This window comes from Chlorocebus sabaeus, chromosome 23, assembly GCF_047675955.1.
Source record: "Chlorocebus sabaeus isolate Y175 chromosome 23, mChlSab1.0.hap1, whole genome shotgun sequence".
NCBI lineage: Eukaryota > Metazoa > Chordata > Mammalia > Primates > Cercopithecidae > Chlorocebus > Chlorocebus sabaeus.
Window position 1 is genome coordinate 1,066,070 of NC_132926.1, and position 24,540 is coordinate 1,090,609.

The 24,540-nt window shown below is 42.2% G+C and overlaps 1 protein-coding gene and 1 pseudogene across 2 annotated transcripts; both read right to left on the reverse strand.

Annotated features, from left to right (window-relative positions):
• Positions 1–714: 714 nt before the first annotated feature.
• On the reverse strand, positions 715–17,751 carry LOC140709938 (butyrophilin-like protein 3). 2 transcript variants are annotated; one of them, XM_073010408.1, is made up of 8 exons: positions 16,955–17,751; positions 12,782–13,129; positions 8,796–9,071; positions 4,274–4,387; positions 3,113–3,133; positions 2,551–2,577; positions 2,229–2,255; positions 715–1,644 (listed from the first exon to the last, which is right to left on the reverse strand). In XM_073010408.1, the coding sequence occupies exons 1-8, from the start codon at positions 17,001–17,003 to the stop codon at positions 857–859; spliced, it is 1,650 nt and encodes a 549-aa protein (XP_072866509.1). In that variant the 5' UTR covers positions 17,004–17,751; the 3' UTR covers positions 715–856. The 2 variants fall into 2 exon arrangements, with proteins under 2 accessions (XP_072866509.1, XP_072866510.1); XM_073010409.1 differs by lacking the exon at positions 12,782–13,129 and having other exon boundaries at positions 16,955–17,745.
• A 5,531-nt stretch (positions 17,752–23,282) lies between these two features.
• LOC140709939 (cAMP-regulated phosphoprotein 19 pseudogene) lies at positions 23,283–23,809 on the reverse strand (annotated as a pseudogene).
• Positions 23,810–24,540: the final 731 nt, after the last annotated feature.

Sequence of the window (24,540 nt, forward strand, 5' to 3'; positions counted from 1 at the left end):
CCATGAGCAGTGCATGAGAGTTTCCCGCCTTCCACATCCTCACCAGTGCTTGCTATGGTCAGTCTTTGTCATTTTAGCCACTCTAATAGATGGTGATGGTATGTTGTTGTGGTTTTAGTTTGCATTTCCTTAATATTTAATGACATTGAGTATCTCTTCATGTGCTTATTTTTCATCTGTATATCTTCTTTGTTGACAGGTTTTATCAGTAATGATGGTGGCTTTATAAAACTTTTGCTCTGTATCTATTGAAATGATCATATGGTTTTCTTTTTTACTTTATTAATGTGCTGAATTACACTGGCTGATATTTAAATATTAAACCAACCCTGCATTTGTGGGACAAACCACACTGAGTAGTTATATGTCATCTTTAAATAAATTGTTTAGTTTCATTTGCTAAAATTTTATTTAGAATTTTTGTGTCTACGTTAATGAGGGATATGGACCTGTAGTTTTCCTTCCTCTTCTTCTGTTTTCTTTGCCTGGTTTTGGTATCAGGTAATGCTGGGCTTATAGAATCAGTGAAAAATCCTCCCTCCTCTTTATTCTTTGAGCCTCACATAGCAGGTGTTCAATAACTATCCCGTGGGCGATTTGGTACAGAGAAAAGTAAATTAATGTGAAATAAGCAAACAGAGTTTATGGTGGGAAAATGTATAATATAAAAACACATCATTAGCAAACACTGTGCCATCAAACCTGCAAGCAGGATTCACATTCGTCGTCTCTTTAATCTTTACCTGCGAGGTGGGAATCACTATTCCTGACTAACAAGTGAGGAGCCTGGGAGGTTGTGACTTGTTCAAGATCACTTAGCTGGATGGAGTTTTCACAAAGTAAATCTTATGTGAGTCTATTCCATCCCCACTTCAGGGCAGCCATGGCTTCTGACTCCCACAGGGACAGGCCAATCCTCCCTCATCTGGAAGCTGCTGCTGCTGCCGGGCTTAGGAGAGAAGAACCTCAGCACCCTAAAGGAGAGTGGGAGGCGTGACTTCCTGTGCGCAGGCTTCGGAGAGGAAGCTGGGGCCGCCTGCGGGGAGCACTCTCCCTTGGCTGTGTCTGGGTCTGTGGTGTGGGGCCCTTTAAGCAGACTCTTCTCTCTCTGATCCCAGGACACTGGACATATGAATATGGGAGTCCCATTTTTCTTTTCATAGATCACATGCTGGATATAGGGTCTCAAGAGGCCTTCAAACTGACATGTCAGGATACAAATGTAGGACTGGTCATTTGTGTTGAAGAAGGAGATGTTCCCACCCTCATAGTCCAGGAAGACCCCTACTCGTGTAGGAGGGGTCTCGGGAGAGAGGTTGATAAAATGGGGATTGAATGTGAAATACAAATATTCTGTCGTCAGTCCGAAGACCCAGTACCCATTGTTGGGAGACAAAGTCACAGAGTCCTTCCTCCTGTCTGTATCATCCTGGCACACTCCCACACACCACCCTACATTTTGTCCCATGTCCACCTCCCAGTAATGTTTCCCTGCCTGGAAACCCTGAGAAGCCACCACACTCTTCCTTGTGAATCTCTTCGTAGAGTAAGGCACCTTCTGGGGAGCTTTTCTATGGGTTACAGTTTTCAGATCAGAAACGCAGAGCTTCGAGTGAGCCGTCGCTGGGTCCAGAGTCACCTCCACTGGGGTGCGGTGGGGGAGAGAGGAAGCGTGAGTTACTGAAGAGGAAATCTAGGCTAGAATAAGAGGTCGACCCTCCCACTGCAGACTGGCTCCGGGTAGGATCCGGCCAGTCCCACTATCCCCTCAGCCGTGTCTCTTCTCCAGGGCAGCCCCTGTGCCTCACTGATGCTTGGAGATGCTCAACCACCAGAGGTTCAACTCCTCTGTATCACCCAGCCCGACCACTGCCCTCCCAGGTAAGCCCATATTTGACTTTGTGAGACCTTGAGTGACTCCAGGATTCACCTTCCTTCCACCCACCTGTTCCTGCTGACTTCACTTCTTTCCCCTTAGCACAGACTCCTAGAAGCCAGCTACTGGTGCCCTCAGTTCCCTGGCGTCTTGCCTGTGACCCCTCCGAGCTGACCCAGTCCCTATGCTTTTCCTTCCAAGTCCTGGGCCAAGAAGTGCATTTAGAGGCAGCGGCACCCTGGGGTGGATTGGGGCATCACAGATTTGCCGTCTGCAAGCCAGGTGGGCTCCATATTTGTCACTAGTCATCTTCCTACTCCATGTCCACTGTCACCCTCTCAGGCGTCAGTACCTGCGTGTTTCCAGGCCTCTCTCAATTCTGAAAGCAAGCAGACAGAACAGGCAGTTCAGCGCTCCCGTGGGGAACAGGACACAGGGAGAAGGGAGAGACCAAGGATTAGGACCCTTTGTGAGTGTCATGGGCCCTCTCAAGAGATCTGAAGGCGGCTATGGGGCTTCTCTACAAAATGCACCTCCCCCAGAATCTAGACAATTCAGAGTTCCCATCACAAGCTTGGCTCTGCAGGGACCCATGGGCCTCAGGATATAAAAATCCATAAACGAGAGACTTGGAAAGGAGTCATAAATGTGGGAAGAGGAATATTTTCTTTTACCTGCCTGTCTGTGCTTTCTTCTCCAGTCTGAAAAACAAGAACAAAAACAAAACACACAGAAGAGGCTGACATCACAGAGCAGGGCCCAAGGAGAGCGTGGGAGGAAAGCCCTGCATGTGATAACACTCTCACCCAGTTTATCCTGCAGTTTCCACGAAACAAAAAGCAGACGATTTAGTGGTTGATACAGGACTGGGTAAAGTCTCAAAGCATCAGGCCAGGGCGGTTGAGGATCACCCACCAATTTTTCTCAGGTTCCTCCCTGTGGTCCACACACCCTCAGAGCTGGTGATCAACACCTCCCCCCACCACACACAGAGCGGACCAACGGGCAACAGGCACAGACGGGGACTTCCAGGCCCTGAGGCCTATCCTAAGCCCTCCAGATATCTGAGGGGCAACTCATTAGCAGTGGATGGAGAGAGCGTGGCAGCTGCTCTCCTGCACCTGCCGGTACTTCCTGTCCAGCCTGGAGCCGGGGTCTCCAGAGGCTCACGCTGTGGATCAGGGAGGGACCCGGGAGAACCATGTGTGGGAGGCTCAGGACGTGACACACACTTACCCAATTCTGCCTGGATTTTCCCTGAAACAGAAACAGTGTATTCAGTGGTGGACACAGGAATGTGCAAGGTACAAACATGACCCTGGCTGCTTGCACAGGTGGGACAAGCTGCAGGTGTGAAGGGCAGGGCCTCTCCTAGAACACTTACATGTGCTCGTCTCCGCAGCCCCCGCACGGAGCGTAGCTGTCTGCGGGGAGCAAGAGATCAGGAAGGTTCATGCTAAGGAGAGGGACAACAGCTGGGATGCTGTGGAGGTGGAGATGGAGATGGGAGAAGGCGGCTGGGAGGGGAGGCGGGGGGATGGAGGTGGGAGAAGGCAGCTGGGAGGAGAGGCGGGGGCGGCCTCATCCCCGTGGGAAGTGTCACTCCCAAGGAGGAAATTTGTTCTGGGGTGAAGACTCTTACTGAGATTATCATTTTATCTCAGTCAGTTTTATTTCCTCTTTTATGAAGTCTTTGCAACTACCCTGAAATTTTCTTATAAGACTCTTGTTGTAGCTAATAGAAATTTATTTATTTTTATATATTTATTTTTTGAGTCAGGGTCTCACTCTGTTGCCCAGGCTGGTGTGCAGTGGTGCGAACATGGCTCACTAAAGCCTTGACTTCCTGTGCTCAAGCCAGCCTCCCATCTCAACCTCCTGAGTAGCTGGGACCACCGTCATGAACCACCACACCCGGCTAATTATTTTATTTTATTTTTAAATTTTTTTTTGTAGAGAGGAGTTCTCGCCATGTGGCCCAGGATGGTCTTACACTCCTGGGCTCAAGTGATGCTCCCACATTGGCCTCCCAAAGTGCTGGGATTACAGACACGAGCCAACACACTCAGCCTGTTTGTAGGAATTTATGTGAACTCTTTTTGTACTGAAAATCAATGATCTGCTTATCCTGTGCTCCATGTAAAGTAGAAAGGGATTGGCAGAGGCTGGCGTTTTCTGAAGGAGCCATTTCAGGCCAGCACAGAGGAGGCTGAAGACTGGGTTCCCTGTGCCTCCGGTGGTGGACCCTGGGGGCCTAGGGCTGGAACAACAGAGCCCGGAGGTGTGTGAGGGCAGCCTGATACCGGCTCCACAGGAACCACCAATGAGGGCAGCCTGATACCAGCTCCACAGGAACCACCAAGAAGGTATGGGCCCGTACTTCTCTCTCTCACTTACCTTTGGATTTGAAGAAAACAATTGTCATCCCCACGACAACACCACATAGGCCACCACAGAGTAATCCGGGTAAAATAGAGGCCAGGCGCCAAGGTGAGGGCTGGAAAAAAGTCTCTGAAAAACAGTCCCACGGACCCCTTAGTGATTACTAAGCAGGTAAGACAATTTTACGCCCATTTAAGGAATCTCCCAGTACCCCAAGATGAAAACATTTTTCTCCAATTTCTCCTACAGATTTAAAGCTTTGCATTTCTGTATAAGTCTCGATCCATCTGGATTTTATACATATACTCACGTGTGTGTGTGTGTGTTTGCGTGTGTATGTGTATGTAATGAGGCAGAAGTTCAATGTCATCTTCTTCTAAGCAGGTATTGACTGTGCTGGCAATGTTTATTGAATGGACCTTGCTTCACACACTACCACACATGCAAGGTCACCTCTGTGTACCTCAAGTGTCTGTTCAAGCTTGGATTTGTTTCTGGGCTTTCTGTTCTTTCTCACTGATCCACAGGGTTATCTCTGTGCCAATAATTTTAATTGGCTTAATCTTCAAAGCTTTGGGATATGTCTCTGAGATAAGACTAAGCTTCTTAGCTTGCTCTTATTCCACTGTATCTTAGCACTTCTTGGCTATTTGTTTTGCCACATAAATTTTGGAATTGCCTTTTAGGCTTTAAGAAAACTCTGGGTCAAGTGCGGTGGCTCATGCCTATAATCCCAACAGTTTGGGAGGCCGAGGTGGGAGGATTTCTTAAGGACAGGAGTTCGAGACCAGTCTAGGCAACAAAGTGAGATCCCCATCTCTAAAAATATTTAAAATTAAAAAAAAATTAGCCAGGCAAGGTGGTGCACACCTGTGGTCCCAGCTACTTGGGAGGCTGAAGTGGGAGGATTGCTTGAACATGGGAAGTTGAGGTTGCAGTGAGCCATGATTGCAACACTCTACTCAAGCATGGGCAACAGAGTGACAGCTCGTCTCAAAAAACAAACAAAAAAATGTGCTGAAATTTTTCTATGGAATTGTATTGAATCTGTATAGCAATTGTAGGAGAACTGGTATCTTTAAAAATATGCATCTTCTTATCTGAAAGGTGTTATATTTGTTCTCTTATTTTAGTTTTCATTAGTGTCTGTTAATGTAGTTTTGTAATACCCTTCAATAAGATTTTGTAAATGTTTTATTAGACTTATTCCTGGTTAACATTTTTTAATTATTTATTGTACATGGCATGTAATTTTCTTCCTTTGCTGGTATTTACTAATGCAATTGATTTTGTTTATTCATCTCATTTTTCATGTACACAATGGGTTCTTTTATGAGTTGAAAGAATTTATAAATTTTCCTAAATTTTCCATTGATATAATCATGTAGACTGTGAACAATGGCCATTTTATTTTTTTCTTTCTAAAAGTTATAACTTTTACATTTTCTTCCCTTATTGAAGTGACTGCTAATAGTAACAGTACTCTAATATAATATGGAACTGAAGTGTCTAATGCAATCTCCTTATGTTATGATTTTAAATGACACATTAGGTATGTTTTCTGTGTGTATTTTAAAAATTAAGTGGCTTACTATTTTGTATGATGTTTGCTGCAAGTATCTTTAGATATCTTTTTATCCGATTAAGCAGGGTCTCTCCTATTTCTACATTGATAGAAAGTTTTCTTCTATTTCTAGATTTGCAAGTGTTGAAATCATGATGAATAGATGTTGAAAGTTATCTATGTTTTATTTATGTCTATTAAGAAAATTATAGTTTATCTCTTTTAACTAATTATGGTAATAATCACATTAATATATGTTCCCATGTTGACCTAACATTTTTTTCCAGGATAAGTTTGGTCATGAGATATGTTTTTGTGGACTTTTCTACTTGTAAAATTTTTGGTAAGATTTTTACATTTTCAATTATGAATAATGTTGGTAAAAATTTTTCCCTTTTCGAGTTGCCCATTTCTGTTATGGTGCCAAATTATGTTGACTCAATAAAATTAGTTTAATATTTCCTATTTTTTCTGCTTTCTGGACGACTTTCTGAAAGATACATTTTCTCTTTTCTTGAATATTTGGTAGACTTTGTACATAAAAAATGTGGCCCTTGTGTCTTCCTTGTGGGAAGACTTTTAAATGCTGACTCCACCTCTTTTGTGGTTACAGATTAGTCAGGTAGTCTATCTTTCCTTCGGATTTTGTATTTTACATTTGTCTTCTTTTTAAAAAATTTTTGAGACAAAGTCTCACTCTGTCCCCCAGGCTGGAGTGCAGTGGGGTGATCTCAGCTCTCTGCAATCTCTGCCTCCTGGATTCAAGTGATTCTCATGCCTCAGCCTCCCAAGTAGCTGGGATTACAGACACATACTACCTCGCCCACCTAATTTTTGTATTTTTAGTAGAGATGGGGTTTTGCCATGTTGGGCAGGCTGGTCTCGAACTCCTGACCTCAAGCGGTCTGCCCGCTTCAGCCTTCCAAAGTGCTGGGACTACAGGCATGAGCCACTGCACCTGGTCTGTATTTTACATTTTTCTGTGAAAACTTTCACTTCATCATATTCAGTAGAAAAGGAAAAAGTTATTCAAAGCAGTTTATCTTATAAATCTCTACTAAATCTTTAGTTGTACCTTCTTGTTATTTCCTGCGTTATTTAATTGTGCTGTTTCTCTTTTATTCTTAACTGATGTTGCCAGTTTATCTATTTTAATAACACTTTGAACCATCTAACTTTAGATGTATTAATCTGCACTATTTGTCTTAATATTTCCATATTTCTATATCTTTAGGATTTCTTCCACTTTCTTTTGCTATTTTCTGAAATATATATAGATGCCTAATAACAATATTCAGCTATTTCATGCTAATAAGAACATTTAAGGATTTAAGGATATAATTTTTTTTTTTTTTTAGATGGAGTCTTGCTCTGTCCCCTAGGCTGGAGTGCAGTGGCATGATCTCGACTTACTGCAACCTCCACTTCCCAGGTTCAAGCAATTCTCCTGCCTCAGCTTCCCGGGTAGCTGGGATTACAGGTGCCCGCCACCACACCCGGCTAATTTTTGAAGTTTTAGTAGAGACAGGCTTTCACCATTTTGGCCAGGCTGGTCTTGAACTCTTGACCTCAGGTGATCCGTCCGCCTTGGCCTCCCAAAGCGCTGGGATTACAGGCGTGAGCCACCACACCTGGCTGGATAAAATTTTGACTCAGAAAACCATATTAGTTCCATTTTACACATTATGATAGATTGTAATTTTATTATCATTCAGTTTTAAGAATTTTCTACCTATCACTATGCTTTCTTCAATTTCTCAGTTATTTTTATGTTTAAAAATTTTTCAAACACTTAAGAATTTATCATTTGCTATGGTCATTTAACTTTATTAAATTATGATTAGAGAATTTTGTGTGCATGATATCAATGTTTGAAAATTTTCTGAAAACCATTTTATGTGTTTATATCTGATAAAATTTTGTAAAAGTTCCAAGTGTGGTAAAAATTCATGTGTATTCTACAAACCTGGAATCCTTCTCCAAAATATGTTATTTCAGGCTTATTGATTTTTACTTCAAATATTATATATTCTTACTCATTTTGTCTACTTATTTGATCAATTTTAGAACTCAAAGTATGATCTTTTTTCTTATATTTCTGTTGATATTTTCTTTTTATATTTTACATGTATCAGGTACATATATATTTAAAATTTTCATATTCTTATACTGAGTGAACTTACGTTTTTGAAATAACTCTATTCCTAATGTCCTTTTTCTTAAACCCTTGTCTTTCTTTTCTTGACACTAATATATCTGTTTGATTCTTCTTGATTAATATTTCTCTAGTATTTTTTATTTTCAATGAATAGGTCATATGTGCTACATTTTTCCTCTTATGAATTGCAATTGAGATTTTTATTATTTATTTATTTTTATTTTTATGTTTTTGAGATGGAGTCTCGCTCTGCCGCCCAGGCTGGAGCACAGTGGTGCCATCTTGACTCACTGCAACCTCTGCCTCCTGGGTTCAAGCAATGAGACTTTTAAATCCAGTCTGAGATTCTTTGTCTTTTAACTGGCAAATTAAATCCTTTTACATTGAGTGTGATTCTGGAAACATTTTAGTTTATGTAAATTTTCCTACTATTTGTAAATCCTTTCTGAAATTTTCTACATTTTTATTCTGCTTCATGAAGGAGCAATGACGTTTTCTCAAAATGAAGAAACAATTATTTTCTTAGTCCTAGAGTTAATTTCCTTAAGTTTCGTATGTGTTGAGTTGTGAGTGTTGCACCATTGGGGTATTGTGTGGTGAAGGAAATACTTAATTCTACTGCCTTGGAATTGTAAACAATTCTACTTCTGCCTTATCAAATGTTTGGTTTTGTTTTTTATACCTCATCAATCTTTGACTCTCAAAACAAATCACTGAAGTTGGGTGGTACTACACAGCAATTCCAGACACAAGCTGCTGCTCTACCCTGGGTTACCTATGCACACACCCATTCCTTGCTCCTCCTCCCCACTCACCTCTTATCGATACCTTGGATTCCACCTCATGACTCTGCTCAGCAAGGTGGATGGAACACGATATGCTCCCAGCATTTTCCTGGACTATAATGGAGGTCTCCACATCATACCGGTTGTGCCCATCTGCATTTGCTCTGGAGTCTGAAGACAAATGCTGTCCTTGTGGACCTTTCCACTTGACTGTGGGCTGTGGGAACCAGCCTGAGGACAGGCAGAGTAACTGGATACCTCCGTCAACATATCCCACGATGGAAATAAGAGGAAATGAGCCCAGTGCTGGGAAGAAAACAGGGAAAGATGAAAGTGAAGACCAAATTTCAAGCTTATAGCTATTTTGAGTCTGGTTCATCAAGCCTGTACCCATAACAACACACACATCCTTCTCTGTCTCTCTCTTACACACACATCCACTCATAATACTACTGCAAGACTTTCCATGGTCTATGTTCATTCAGCATTTATTTAGGAACCACTATGTATGCCTGGATATTCCTAAGTATGAAATAGGATGCAGTGCATAAGACACAGCCCCTTCTAATGAGAAACTCATTGACCAAATAGTGAGGAAACTGTATAAAATACATTTCATAGTGAAATGCAACTATGAAAGCACAGTCAGGTTAGCAAAGAGAAGAGTGCTTAACTGTCAGGGAAAGTCACAGCTTCCTGGAGATGGCATTTGCACCCTTCTGTGTCAGAAAATAGGAGTTTTGTTGTGGTCAGGTTGGGGAGAGGGGAAGCATTTTAGACAAAAAGAGGCAAGTGCAAACCACAATGTGAAAAGTTAACATGCCACAGTGATTTCAAGGACTCATGAGTATTTATATTCCAGATAATGATGTATAAGAGAGTAGGGGTGTGAGACAAGGTCTGAAAAAGGCACAAGGCAAGCCATGGAGGTCATACATTCACTGACCTGAGCAATGTGGACTTGCCCACAGCCACTTTGAGAACTGTAGACCAGTAGGGCTCTTACCAGTCTCCAGCAGGTGGGAGTTATGGTAAGACCTGTATCTTAGAGAGGTCTCCAGACAGCAGCATGGAGGAGGGACCACAGAGAACACTCCGGAGGAGAGTAACCCGCTGTGCAACTACTGAAGTGACTCCAGTGAGAGAAAAGAAGGGCTGGGGAGGAGGAGGGCTTTGAGAAGGGGAACTGCAGATGCAGAATCTATTTGGAGGTTGATTCAATAGGACTGAACATCAAGGAAGGGTTTATTGTGACATCCAGATTTGTGACTTGGGAAATGTGGAAGAGTACCCCTTATGTGGTTGACTTCAATTTGATGATTTAATATTGCCTTTTAACCACTCCAAACAGAACTTCCTCTCTGAGTGCTGTTCTCTGCCATTCCCCAGGGTCTGGATCAATGCATGGAGTGTAATAAATGTTTATTAGTCAATAAATTAATGAAAGAATGATGATGGTGTAAGCACCAAGGAAGGGGGTTCAAGTAAGATGATGTAGACTTATCTTCCTTGCTCCTTCCTCTAAGTAAAATTATAAACCCTGGAAATGAGGCAAGCATAGGTGCATTGTGAAAAGTGGAAAGACTAAGGAGGACTGACTAGGGACCCCAGGACTAGAGAAAAACCACAGCAGCTGAGCATCCTATGACCACTCCCCCACTCCCACCTCCAGCAGAAGTAGGTGGCCCAACGGGAATCTTTCCACCCCTAAATGGCTGAAAATACATGATATGCAAAGTGGTGCTGGCAAAAGAATTGACCATGAGCCACATTGACTGGAGGCCAGGGGAAGAGTTTTTTGTCCCACTATGCCAGATGATCACCTCTCTCACAAGAAACACTGGGGAGCAACATGGGGAAACACCTTTTACTGCCACAGTCGGTACTAGAAAAGATGATCAGAATCTCCAGGGACATCAGATAAGCAAAGCAGACCAAAATAATACAGTAAAGTCTCTGAAAATTAAATTGTACTTGGAGCCATAACCACCAAAAATAGACTAGGACCTGAGTCATAAATCTAAACATGGTGACTGCCTGCAAAACAGAAGCTTTACATAGGGTCTAGAGTGTCTTACAATAACTAAACCACTTAGATTTCAACTAAAAATTACCCATCACACCAAGAACCAATTAAATATCAACTTGAATGAAAATAGACAATCATGTAATTGCCAAGACCAACATGAATAGCTATTATTAAAGTGTTTCAAAGAGCAATTATGAATTATCTCAAAAAAATTAAAACTCACAAAAATCATAGATGTTATAAAAAGCAAATCGGGAGTTATATAACAGAAAAAAATACAAAAACAAAAACTAACTGGGTAGCTTCAATACTAGAGTGGAGATGACAGAAAATAAAATCATTGAATTCCAGGATACAACAATGAAACTTAACCAGTGTGAAGAGAGAGGAAAATATTTTTTCTAAAAAGGAAAAACAGATCCTCCAGGACCTATGGGACAATAACAAAATATCAGCATTTATATCATCATTGTCCCAGAAGGAGAGGTGAAAGAGAGAGAGCTGAAAGAGTATTTAAAGAAATGATTGTCGATCTAATCAAAGGAGGTGAAAGTCCTTTCAAGAAGCTGAGAGCAAACCAAATAGGAGAAGTGCAAAGAAACTCATGCCTTGATAGATCATAATTAAATTTCTGAAAATAAATAAAACTATCTTGAAAGCAATCAGAGATAAATGATGCATTATATATAAACCAATGACAGCAGATTTTTCATGAGGAATATTCAAGGCCAGAAAGAAGTAGCACATTTTTCAACTGCTGAAAGAAAATAACCATCAGGAAACTTCACAAATTCTATATCTGGCAAAACCATTATTCACAAATAAAGAGGAAATCATTTGCATGTTTATTCTCAGATAAACAGAAACTAAGAGAATTTGTCACTAGCAGACCTATCCTAAAAGGATGGCTGGAGGAAATTCTTCAAACAGAAAGGAAATGATAAAAGAAAGAATCTTGGAATATTAGGAAAGAAGAAAAGCAATAGAAAAAGAAGAATAAGGAAAACTACAATAGATTTTCCATTTTATTAGTGTTTAACAATCACATACGGGCTGGGTGTTGTGGCTCACGCCTGTCATCCCAGCAGTTTGAGAGGCCAAGGCTGGGGATCATTTGAGGTGAGGAGTTTGAGACCAGCTGGCCAACATGGCAGAACCCCATCTCTACTAAAAATACAAAAAAAATTAGCTGGATGTGGTGGTGCATGCCTGTAATCTGAGCTACTCAGGAGGTTGAGGTACAAGAATCACTTGAACCCAGGAGGTGGTGGTTGCAGTGAGCTGAGATCATACCACTGTACTCCAGCCTGGGTGACGGGGCAAGACTCTGTCTCAAAGAAAACTAAAAACTAAAAAAAATTACATATGATGGTTTAAACAGAAATTAAGTCACTCTCTGATGTAGTGCTTATGTATATAGAAGAAATACTCAAGGCAGTATTATTTTTAAAATGTGGAGATTAAAGGGATCTAAATGAAAATGAAGTTTCCACACTTCAAAGTGGTAAAATGTTGATACAGTAGATTGTGACAAATTATATATGAATATCATAACACTAGAACAGCACCTAAGAAAACACGACAAAATGTTATACTAAAAAAAGACTAACAATACGTTGTAATGGAATCCTAAAAAAATTTAGTAACACACAGGAAGTCAAGAAAAAAGAAGAAGAAAACAAAAGAAATTGAAACAGGACAGGCATCATCACTCTCATTTCACCAACAGGGTGGCAGTGGCTTTCCTCCGTATCCTGTCAGGTGGTGGCAGGTGCAGGTGGCTGTCCTCTCTGTCATGACCCCACCTGTGTGATGGCAGGGCCAGGCTCATCTCCAGAAACCTCAGGTCAGGGATGCCCACCGAAGCCTTTTTATATCATGTCAGAATCTGGAAAACCTGTTTTATTTCATTATCTGAAATACTTTCAAGAGCTGATAACGGTAGCATGACTTTACAAGACAACTCAGTCATAAATAAACAACTGACCTGACACCTGCAGCTCCCAGGTGGCCTCCTCGTCATAAATCTGGGAACTGAACCAGCACCCATACAGGCCCATGTCCAGGGGAGTGATATTTTTTAGTCTTAGAGAGACATGCCCCCATGCAATGGAGTCCTTCACAAGCTCAGTTCTCCCTTGATACTGTGGCATCTGCATAGATTCCCGGTCTTCCCCATCTCTGTAGAGGTGGACCACAGCATGGAGCTGATTCCTGAAGAACCGCACTTCCATGGCCTCTGCACTGGTCTCAGGAAAGAGGGAGCAGGAGAACACTGCGTCCTCCCCCACCGAGGCCTGGACAAACTTGCCCGGTCCAGTCACTTGCCACTGTCCTATGGGAGGAAACACAACAGATAACTGAGCAAAATCTACTTGAGTCCTTCTCAGGGCTCTGGTGGGTGGAGATGTGTGGGGTGTGGGGTGGGGGATCCATCAGTCTTCTTTCTAAACCTGATGACTTGGATTTGCACATCTTCTTACACTTGCGAGAACGCTTCCGTGTCAGTTACTTCACTCGGTTCTCATACACATCTCGTGTGAGATGAGGTGAGGTCTGTGCTATCAATATTTCCCACATTCAACATGAGGAAACCCTGTCTCTGGGGCTGAGTTGTTCAGAGGCCTGAGAGACACCTTCCAAATGCAGACTCCCTGACTAGAGGAGAATCTACCTCCACATGCTCTCTGCCCAGCTGCTTAATGAACACTCACACCACCGCCTTTGCATTTTCTATGCTAAAAACCTTTTTAAATGACTCAGGAGGGGAGTAAGTGGCCATAAAATATCCAATTTGGGGAAATTTATTTCCTTCAAATAGATGATTACGTCTTGTAAATGTTTTATGGATACAAGAGAGAAATACATATTCTCTGCTGAAGCACATTTATTTGTGCTTCTTTTTTTAAGCAGACTTCTGCCACATTCTGAAGGACATGGTATGACACAGTGAGGAGATTTTGTAGTTTTTGTTTCAGAGATTTGCTCTTTAGTGCACTCACGTTGTGACATATCTTTTCCATGACACCTACCTTTTACTCCAGGTAATAATTTTATGTTTTTCCACTTTATTATTTCGTACTTGAATAGTACTTCATCTAGCAAAAGCTTGTCCAAGCCACAGCCTGTGGGCTGCATGAGGCTCAGGACAGCTTTGAATAGGGTCCAATACAAATTCGTAAACTTTCTTAAAACATTATAAGACTTTTTGTGATATTTTTTCATTCATTAGTTATTGTTAGTGTTCTTCTTCTTTCAACATGGCCCAGGGAAGCCAAAAGATTGGACACCCCGACTCTAGTGCTTTATCAACATGGCTTACCTGTTTGTTTGTTTGTTTGTTTGTTTGTATTTTCTTGGTACAGCTTTGTCTTGATCTTCCCTTGAAACTGTTTTCATCTTGCTGCAAGTGACATAATTGTTTGTTTTCTGCAAGTCTTCCCTGCACAACTCTCAGCTTCATGAGGACAGAGTGTGTGTGTTTTCCTCAGCACAGGATTCCCCATGCCCAGCACAGAGAATGGGCTCTGCAGACAGGGATTATGCTCGTGAATGGTGAGTGCTACTTTCTTTGTGCATTTGCTTCTCGGTTTTGTGGTCGACCAAGTAATTTTCCTGGTGTAAATCACACTTACAACTCTGTATGATTAGAGTTCTTCTTAGCGAGATCACAAATGATGGAGGCCCGCTCCCTTCACCTTCCAAGTACCCAACCCTTTGATTGGCAGTGTCTCTTGATTCATTCACATGTATCCATTTATGGTATATGGATCTACCTGTGTGTGCTGTCTGCACGTGCATCAGAGGCAAAGTGGATCCCGTGTGTGAATTTCCAGATAAGTGGATGTTTTTAATTTTAGCACTAATTATGTCTAAGTTTAAGTACATTTTATAAATCTTGCTGAAATGTATTTCACTTGTGCACCTTTAAGAGTATTATTAAATGAGGTGTGATTTTGCCGCCTGATGTCTGACCAGCTGCTGACCTGGTGTAGCAGATGTTGAGGCCCTGCTCCTCACCGCCCAACCCTGAGTCCCCCTGAAGTGGGATGGGCATTTCCCTGCCTGCTGACAGCTCCGCCCTTGGAGCCTGGCCTCTGCCTCTCTGCTGATGGCTTCTTGCAACCTTTGGAACTTACTCAGCCCAGGCACAGGGCAGCCAAGAAGGTTTGCGATTTTAATAGTCCCAGGGGGCACATCTCACCCAGTGGGGAACAGGAAGCGGTGGATGTTGGGAAGATCCTGAGCCGTCATCTATACGGTTCCTGCAAAGGACACAGTGGGACTGGGTCCCAGTTGCCACCACCGCAAGCTGCTCATTAGTGCACCCTCTATGGCTTTCCTCCCACTGGCTTCACTCTTTGCACCTTGTCACTTTTGTTTCTGAGAATGATCTGCTAAACAAACCATCTGCAGAAAGGCTGTTGCTCTAGATCAGTTTTTGGGAACCAACCTGTCAGCTGGGCTGCTGTGAGTACTGCCCTCAGGGCTGCGTGAGACTCTCAAGCTGGGCAAACAGTTTTTAGTACATGTCTGTTTCTCCGGCCAGCCTTGCTGCTGTCATTTGTCTTGCTGACAGCATCTCCCTTTACTCCTTCCCCTGGGGAGAAGCAAGGAATAACACTGTGTGTGGTTGCAGCACACTGTGCACCAGTGGAGCTCTGTGCTGCGTGCTCTACATGCAGAAGTCCATGCAGTCCACACAGTAGCCCTTCAGCCACAGGATGTCACGGATGTGATATTATTACCTCTATGTCATCATAAGCAAAAACTGACGCTAATAGAGGTTATCAGCCACGAGCTCATAGGCAGAGAAAAAGAAAGTTTAAAAAACAGTCTTACTTCCTCCAAGGTCATTTCCAGGATGCCCTGCTGCCTCATGCAGAAACAGAAAGCAGACAGAAAAGCTCGTCAGAAAATGGCTGAGAATGTACTTAAATGGAGGCTCTCTTTTGAGTAACACACATGGATTGTGGTTTTTTGTTTTTGTTTTTGTTTTTTTGAGTCAAAGTCTCACTCTGTCACCCAGGCTGGAGTGCAGTGGCACGATCTCGGCTCACTGCAGCCTCCACCTCCTGGGTTTAAGCAATTCTCCTGCCTCAGCCTCCCGAGTAGCTAGGACTACAGGTGCCCGCCACCGCGCCCAGCTAATTTTTGTGTTTTCAGTAGAGACAGATTTTCACCATGTTGGCCAGGCTAGTCTCAAACTCCTGACCTCAGGCGATCCACCCACCTCAGCCTCCCAAAGTGCTGGGATTACAGGTGTGAGCCACTGCGCCCGGCTAACACACATGGATTTTGATGCCCTTATTTCTGTTTTCTTGGCTTTGTTTAGCAAAACAGTCATAGGTAGACAAATAGCAGGATGGAACTGTTTCAGACAGAAAGTGAACACAGTCAAATGAACTTTTCATGGCTTGACACTGACCACCCAGAATCCAGTGTTCTACTCCAGTCCCCGTCTCTCCCTGCCCAGTGTTCTACTCCAGTCCCCGTCTCTCCCTGCCCAGTGTTCTACTCCAGTCCCCATCTCTCCCTGCAAAGTTTATTGGATTACTCAATATCCTATGCACCAGGCTTTGTGTTGATGGTTACTAGAAGGAGAAAGAAGAGTGGATTTCTGCCTAGAATATGCCAGGTTCCAACTTATTCCTCACTTAAAGGTCTGGTGCTTTACCCCATATCCACAGGTGTTTCTAACTCAGCATGTACATAACTGGACACATTGTCTTTTTCTCCAAACATCCTAAACAGTGTCACCTTCCACCCAGACACCCAAGTCAAAAACCTGGGGATTTTATTAGAGACCTCCCCTGCCTAAGCCCCACAGCCCACTGGGGAAAACAATATATTTACCTTAGCATTCTCAGTGTGTTCCCTCCCCACTCCCAGGGCTGCTCCCATTATTCTGGGCTGCTATAATAGTGCACACAGTGCCCATGTCCTTGAGAAACAGCCCACGGGGTCTGCTCCTGAATTCCTGCTGCCCTGTGCTTCCCACAGCTCCTGGCATTGGTAGTTGCCAGCCTGAGGCCCGGGGAAGCTGGAGAATGCAAGCACCAAAGATTCCTGCATCTCGCTGTGCTGAGTTCATTGTCACGAATGAACTCAAAATATTATTCAACAAGGAGACAAACAACATCCAAACTGAAAGACTTACCTGACACCAGCTTATAGAAACTGAGAACCAAAATGAGCACGAAAGCCATGGATATTCCTGTGGGTTGATCTCACGTCGTGAAAACAGATGACAGCAGGGGTGGACGGATGATTTGGAGGGCAGACCAGCTGTCTCAGATGCGGGAGCCATGGAGAGGCTCTTCATGAACTGATGTCAAGCTGTGCTTTTCTCCCTAGAGCCTCCCTAAACATGGCTGTATGAATGAGGAGTGTGGGCCCTGGACTTTGAATCACTGCATTTATTGGCAGGTCATAAACATCTATCTCAGACCAGAGAAACGGTCATGGAAAGAGAGTAGGGTACACTTGGAGGGACTTTGTTCTGGGTCAAGATAGTGCCCCACATAGGTGGCATAGGAATGCCAGACGCAGAGATATTTTCAGGCTTAGTCTGGCAGGCAGAGCTGCAACAGAGAGTGAGCATCTATCCCTGAAAGAGAGATTGGACGGGTGCAGTGGCTCAGGCCTGTAATCCCAGCACTTTGGGAAGCCAAGGCAGGTGAATCATGAGGTCAAGAGCTCAAGACCATCCTGGCCAACATGATGAAACCCCGTCTCTACTAAAAATACAAAAATTAGCCAGGCGTGGTGGCACGCACCTGTAGTCCCACCTACTTGGGCGGCTGAGGCAGGAGAATCGCTTGAACTGGGGAGGGGGAGTTTGCAGTGAGCCCAGATCACACCACTGCCCTCCAGCCTGGTGACAGAGTGACACTGTATCTCAAAAAAAAAAAAAAAAAAGATAGAAATCATCTCAGCACAGGGCAGTGAGGCAGTGAATTTGCCCAGGCACACAGGCAATGCTCCATGAGACTCATATTTCCTGGCACAGTGTGAGGAAATTCTGCCCGTCCCTCCCTTGTCTTGAGTTCAGGGACAGGACTCTGATCATGAGGCCAGATGGGGTTGAACTTGCCAGAACAACCAGGACCTTGATCTCCAAGGATCCAAGGTATTGAGAAAGAGACCAAGACGAGGCTTCAGGCCCGGGGATAAGGCAAAGATGCATTCATTCAGTCATTCATTAGATGCACTAAGCCAGGACAAACACAGTTAGAGATTATGCAGCGATTTCAAGTCTGGGGACATGCACGAAGAATACGCACTTACTAGATCAGAAAGCAGGTTTCCACGGAGAGCACTACGAAGGGCAATGAAGGTAAAGAAGAATTTAAAAAGAGGAAACCCCATGAACTCAGAAATTGCTAGTAACACAATTTTAAATAACTAATGGGTCTAAGAGAACTAATAGAAGTTGAAGGTAATTAGACTAGAAGAAGAATGAAAACACTACATTTAAAACAGTGTGATGCATGTAAGGCAGTTCTTACAGAAAGGCTTATCCTTAAGTGCTTATATTAGGAAAAAAGAAGTCTGAGTATTGGCTGAACAAAGTATCTGAGTTAATCCGAGTTAACTCTTGGATCCTGAAGTTCTCGGGCCACTCGCCCCATCTTTTCTCTCCCTTCACGCTTCTTTTTTTTCTTTTTTTTTTTTCACAATCTGTAAACATGTAATCCTGCCTTAAGTACAAAGCCTTTACAAATGCAAAAAAATCAAAGATTACAAGTCAATTTCTTTCTGCATACAGTAAGAGCTGAAATGTAAAGAGATCAACGTTAGAAAAAATACACTGAAAAACATGCCACTTTAACAATAATAAGACAAAACTGCAAATTAAATCAATAGAAATTAGGTAGATCCATTTATTTTTTAAATACAAGTATAATTTTGGAAGGGCTATTTGACAAATTCAGCATTAACTGCCAACTCTATAGACATGTTTAACAACAACGACAACAAAACAAGGCATTTACTCTTGGCCCTTTTAGTACAGGCAAAGTGTCCTATTGCATCACAAGTATTAGTGACGAAGTAAAAGATCCAAGGGCATAATATTAAAGAGGTTTTTTTCCAACTGCGATTTGGTTGAAAAATAACATAATGTGAACGTATATTAATAACTATCAAGACAGAATACCTAGAGGCCTACATACTTAGAAGGCTGAAACTAGTAAAACAGTGTTAAAATCCGTGTTTTTATTCTTAGATGAACAATGAGAGTGAGATTTCTGATGCCAATTTTATAGTGTGGTGGGGAATTGAGAGGAGATACTGGGGAAGACTGGCAGTGTGTGCTGAGTTAGTGCTGGGAATGTGGCTCAAATTAGTTAATACTCAGACTAGGATATTGTTTTAGAAAATTTTAAATGGTTCTAAATTGTGGCATGTTGAAAAGGATATTAAGGAACAATGATTCATTAGCCCGAAACACAATTTAATGAGTGCCATCAATGGGCTTGAGAAATAAGCAGGGATGGGGGATGGTGAGGCAACATGAGGTGAAAGAGGAAATGGAAACTAGAAAATATGCTTGAACATTGGAGAATGTGAAAAGTCCACCAAAGAAACTGCTTTCGTTATCACTCAGAAGTGCTCTTCCCATTGGCTACCTGCTCCCGATCACCCAAACGCCAATTTTAGAGCACAGGAGCAGTAACCCCCTTTATCTGCAATTTCACTTTCCATAGTTTGTTACCCGAGGCAACCTTGGTCCAAACGTATTATGTGGAAAATTCCAGAAATAAACAATTCATGTTTTAAATCACAAGCCGGCTGGGCACTGTGGCTCCTGCCTGTAATCTCAGCACCTTGGGAGGCCGAGGAAGATGGATGGATCACCTGAGGTCACAAGCTCAAGACCAGCCTGGCCAACATGGTGAAACCCTGTCTCTACTAAAAATACAAAAATTAGCTGGGCATGGTGGTGGGCGCCTGCATTCCCAGTTACCTCGGAGACCAAGGCAGGAGAATTGCTTGAACCCAGAAGGCAGAGGCTGCAGTGAGCCAAGGTCGCACCACTGTACTCCAGCCTGGGTGATAGAGTGAGACTACATCTCAAAAAAAAAAATAATAATAATAATAATAAAATAAAATAAATTACAAGCCATGGAGTGATGAAATCTCATGATCCTCCTGCTCTGTCCTGCCCAGGGTGTGCATCATCCCTTTGTCCTGCTTGTCCACACAGGTTGTGTACAACCTGCCCCTCAGCCGCTTAGTAGCCGCCTTGGTTGTCAGATTGAAAAAACATCGTCTGTAAAGGGTCTGGTACTATCTGAGGTTTCAGGCATCCACTAGGGGTGTTGGAATGTATCTCCTGCAGATAAGGGGAGACTACTGTATTATATTTCAGCTTCCATAAAACTTTACTAATTTGGATTAAGAACACAAGCCTGATTTTGTAAAAAGTATCCATAAATATTCAGAGGTAGACTTTTGTTTCATCAAGTAAAAAGAGCAACTAATTCCAACTGTTGAAGTAGTAACAAGTAAAGGCTTCACCAGGCTTGCCTTGATGAAGAGTTAAGACATACTTTTAGGTCAACAGCACAAGATTATTAAATAACTTGTATGCTACAAACGTGCTGCTTCCACTCGTCAAAACAACCCAACAATCCTTACTATTCCAACTTGCTGAGAACCATGTCAGATGTTGCCTTCAAGAATGAAATATTTCTCAAAACTGTTATATCAAATGTAGTAGCTATTGGACATAAAACAGGTAATTTGTGTCAGACTTTAGTTAGTTTTCATGAAGTATTTATCTCCAACTTCAGTTTATCCCAACATTAATTTATGATAGGACAGTTATTAAAATTAGCCATTTCTCAGACTATAGCTTTGAAATCATAAGAAATGGACAATTAAACTCACTAGTCGAAATCTTGATTCAAGTGATGATCCAATAGCTTACAAATGTCTCCAATAAACTGAGCTTTGAGGAAGGATGGAAAACAGAAAAATGTAAAACCTCTATCCCAATCACCAGTGATGGAGGCTAAGCAATTATACCTGCAAATCCTTAACGACAGGTCTCTCCTAATGAAAAATCCTGAGATTTAAGCACTGTGACTTACAGAAGGCAGGTTGGCTTAATGAGAAAGTTTACTTTTAGTAAAAAGACAATCAGCAATATTTTATTTTGGGCACTTAGTATTTCACAGATCCTCAACACGTTTTGAGGTAGGTCAAATATTAATAGCGTATTTTACAAACAAAACTCACGCAGATGTTTTGTTACTTGTCCCAAACCACAGGAGCAATTCTGTCACGATCAGGAATAACGTGGCCTCTCTGATCTTCCAGATTAATCTGTCATGTGTGAAGTTAAGGGTAATCACTTGCAAATATTCATGAAAAAAAACAAAAACAAAGACAGAAGACTAGATATAGAAATTCTACTTCGGGATATTTTAAACTTCTTAAATTGATCCTATAATGAGTATATACTTGCTCTCATTACAAATCTATATATAACTGATCTTTACAATTACAAATGAGCACAGGAGTGACTATGTTGCTTTTCTGCCTTTTAGGGTGAGTAGAGCAGGTAGATAATCAGCCAGCTTTCCCCGGAGCACTAGGCAGCCTTTACCTGAAGGTGCTGTGTTCGAGGCACCACTGACTGCGATTTGGGATCATAGGACAGCAGGTATACTAATGGGAACAGTAATCAGAAAAGATGCCTGGATCCAAAAAGCGGAGGCTCTCTGCAAGTCAGAGGTGAAGAGAAAAATAGTAACATCTCAAGCTTCTGATCCTGAGTATCATGGCATGGCATTACAACTGCTTGTGATAGGACCTCCTACAAGAACGGTACACTTGTCCCAATAAAGTCCGTTAAAGTTCTTACTAACTAGATAAGCCACAAGTAAAACTAAATTGGTATTTCATTAAAGTGGACACCTATAGAAGCAAATATCTAAACAATTTTAATATGAGTAAGTTTTACCCGTCATGTAAATTCCTCTCATTGTCACAAGCCCAATTCTATTAGCTTGTCATAATTCCTAAAATAATTTACCAAAATTCAGCTCATCTTGACATAGGTTCTTGAGCCAGCATTCTGTGCTGTTTCATCATAAAGTTCCTTTTATTTAAACAATTGTATAATATTAGTAATAATAAAGGATTAAGAACAGTTAACTTGAGCCTAGGAGTAAGGTTGCAGTGAGCCATGATTGCACTACTGCACTAGAGCTCAGGTGACAGAGCAAGACCCTAATCTCAAAAAAAAAAAAAAAAAAAAAAAAAAAAAAAAGAGAGAGAGAGATTAACAACAGAAATTAGAAGGAAAACATCATTACTGTGTTATATAAAAGAGTAAGGATATATGTTTCTGTATAGAACAAACAACCCAATACCATTTGAGCCGAAGAACAAAAGGGAAGAAAAGCAGGTGGCGGGGGCATGGAATGCAGAGTATTGAAGCCTTTTACTCTAATGTCTCCAAAGTTGAGTGTGGAAGTAAAAAGTTTCTACATTTAAAAATTGTATATAAATTATATGAATTGTAACTTTCATAAAAATCAAAATGAAAGGTTCTGCATAGGACAAAAGCTATTCCTAAGCAACACATCGTATATGCACAAGGCCACTGAATGTCGTGGATATTAGTAACAAATGAAAAGCTTAAGTCTATGACGGATTGAACTAAGATTTCAGTTTGGTATTCTATAAGCCCGAGATTGTAAACTACTCTTATGATATGAAAGCTATAAAGACTTACAGAGTTTTGTGTAGGAACTCTTGAGCTTCTGGTTGGCACATTATCTACTTTTTAAATATGTGAAATAAATACAGACATTTGTGAGGTTGTGCAAAACTATTGTATTTACAAAAATGGCACAAAAGTGAATTCAGCAGTCAATGCACATGCATACTTCATTCACATCTTCAACAACAAAACGTATTCTGACTCTATAGAACTCAATAAGAATATTAGCTTCAACAGCAGCTGCTAAGCACTAGAAACACATAAGTTACACCAGAAGGGGCAAATATTGCCCAAGTAAAATTCTACTGTTAAAGCTGAAACAGGTTTAAGGCCATTCAAGTTCAAGCAGAGACAAACACAAATCTTATGTTTGAAATATGTGACCTTTCTTCTAACTTGTAGTCCTAAACTTCTGTTTAAGGTAAATACAGAAGAAATCAATACAATAGAGATTATACTAAATAAGAGTAACATACAAAGCTGTAATTAAGATGAAGTAATGAAAGCCAAAACATTAAAATTTTAAAACTGCTTGTTACTTGTTAGAACCAGTACTACACTTGGAGTTAGGTAATACAAACAGTTATTTTCAAGTAGTTTACTAATGTTGCTCTAACATGTCCTCTTCTCCAGTGCACTGTTAAACGAATCAAAAACGCTACACAAGTATATTCCACAATAGCAGCACACACTACTGCTACCTGCAAAGCTGTCAGTCTCCAATGACTAAGTGAATGAAAGAAAATAAAAAGTAGGTAAGTAACATATTTTAAGGAGAAATCATGGGAATTAGCAGATTCATGCAGTTCAGCTCTTTTAATCAGCCGGCCAGCTTGCTAGCAACAGGGGATGGTTTCCGCTGAGGAAGGTCCTGTGGGGTAGGAATGTGGTCACCAGTGACCTCCGTCTTCTCCGGAGCTGCAGTAGGAAGTTGCTTGCTTTTCATTTTTGCTTTAGCCATGTGTAATTCCCAGAATCAAAATATTTTTGCCCTTTCTGCAATCGTTTCCTTAAGAAATCTGAACCTCCAGGCCTTTGTCCCAGGTGAAGATATCTTGCTCTTAATTTTGCTTCTTCAGCTTTCTCTGGACTAGTCACTTGATCTTCCATTTCTTTCTGCTCCTCCACGGAGGCTGCGCCCAGTTCTTCCACAGACATAGTGCTCCCTCTGCAGAGGTGAGACGGGGGAAAAGATGCGATTGGCAGGTGTCCTGTTGCCACCTGGCCGCTGCCACGCCGCCTTAGGCCCACCCGCCACCAGGCCCAGCTCTCCCAGCCTCTCCCTTCACCTTTCAAGCAATTTGCATGAGGAGAAAACCTACCCCGAAGGGAACTGTGAGACTGTGGCCAGGGCTCCTCCCCTGTGGACTCTCAGAACCCTCAGGGCTTGGAATCCACCTCCAACCCCTCGCAACTGATACTTTGCTCTCCAACCCTTGCTCCCTCTTCCCTTCTCTTCTCTCTCTGTCTCTCTCTTCCTCGCACAGCTCCAGTCTGGAAGGCCCTTTGCCGACTGCAACTGGAACATCCAATGCTGGACACTAATTCAGCTGAGGGGTAAAATCTGCCTTCCCCTGACTTTCTCCCGGTACCAGAGAAAGTCCAGCCTGCTGTCCCGGTCCTCGGGGGACCCATGGGACTAAGCTGGAGAAAGTCTTGGGGACGCCCAGTTCCTTCTCAGAAAGAGGACTCTGGGTCTCTGTCTTTTGTCTGGGAACGCCTAGAACCAAACAGACACCCCTGGCTTCCTCTCACCAGTCCACATGGGTGCCAAACAACCCCACATTCCTGCGTGCTCCCCACTGAACTGTGTCTTCACAACCTCATCAAACTTGGCTTACTGGGGAGCCTAAAGCTAAAGCGTTTAATGTTATGTTGCAAAACATCCTGGTCCCAATACACACTGGATAATAACAGCCAGTGGCCCACACAGCACCTTTACCTTTCAAATTCTCGGGAACCTTGACGATTTTATCACCAGAAACGGCAAATGGCAAAAGTTTCCC

Coding starts and splice junctions, on each gene's coding strand:
- LOC140709938 (XM_073010408.1), bottom strand. CDS start 17,003: ATGGCTTTCGTGCTCATTTTGGTTCTCAGTTTCTATAAGCTGGTGTCA. Junction 3,134..4,273: donor TGTTTTCTTCAAATCCAAAG/GTAAGTGAGAGA, acceptor TTTCTGTTTCAG/GGAAAATCCAGGCAGAATTG. Junction 1,645..2,228: donor AGAGGCCTGGAAACACGCAG/GTACTGACGCCT, acceptor ACCGCACCCCAG/TGGAGGTGACTCTGGACCCA.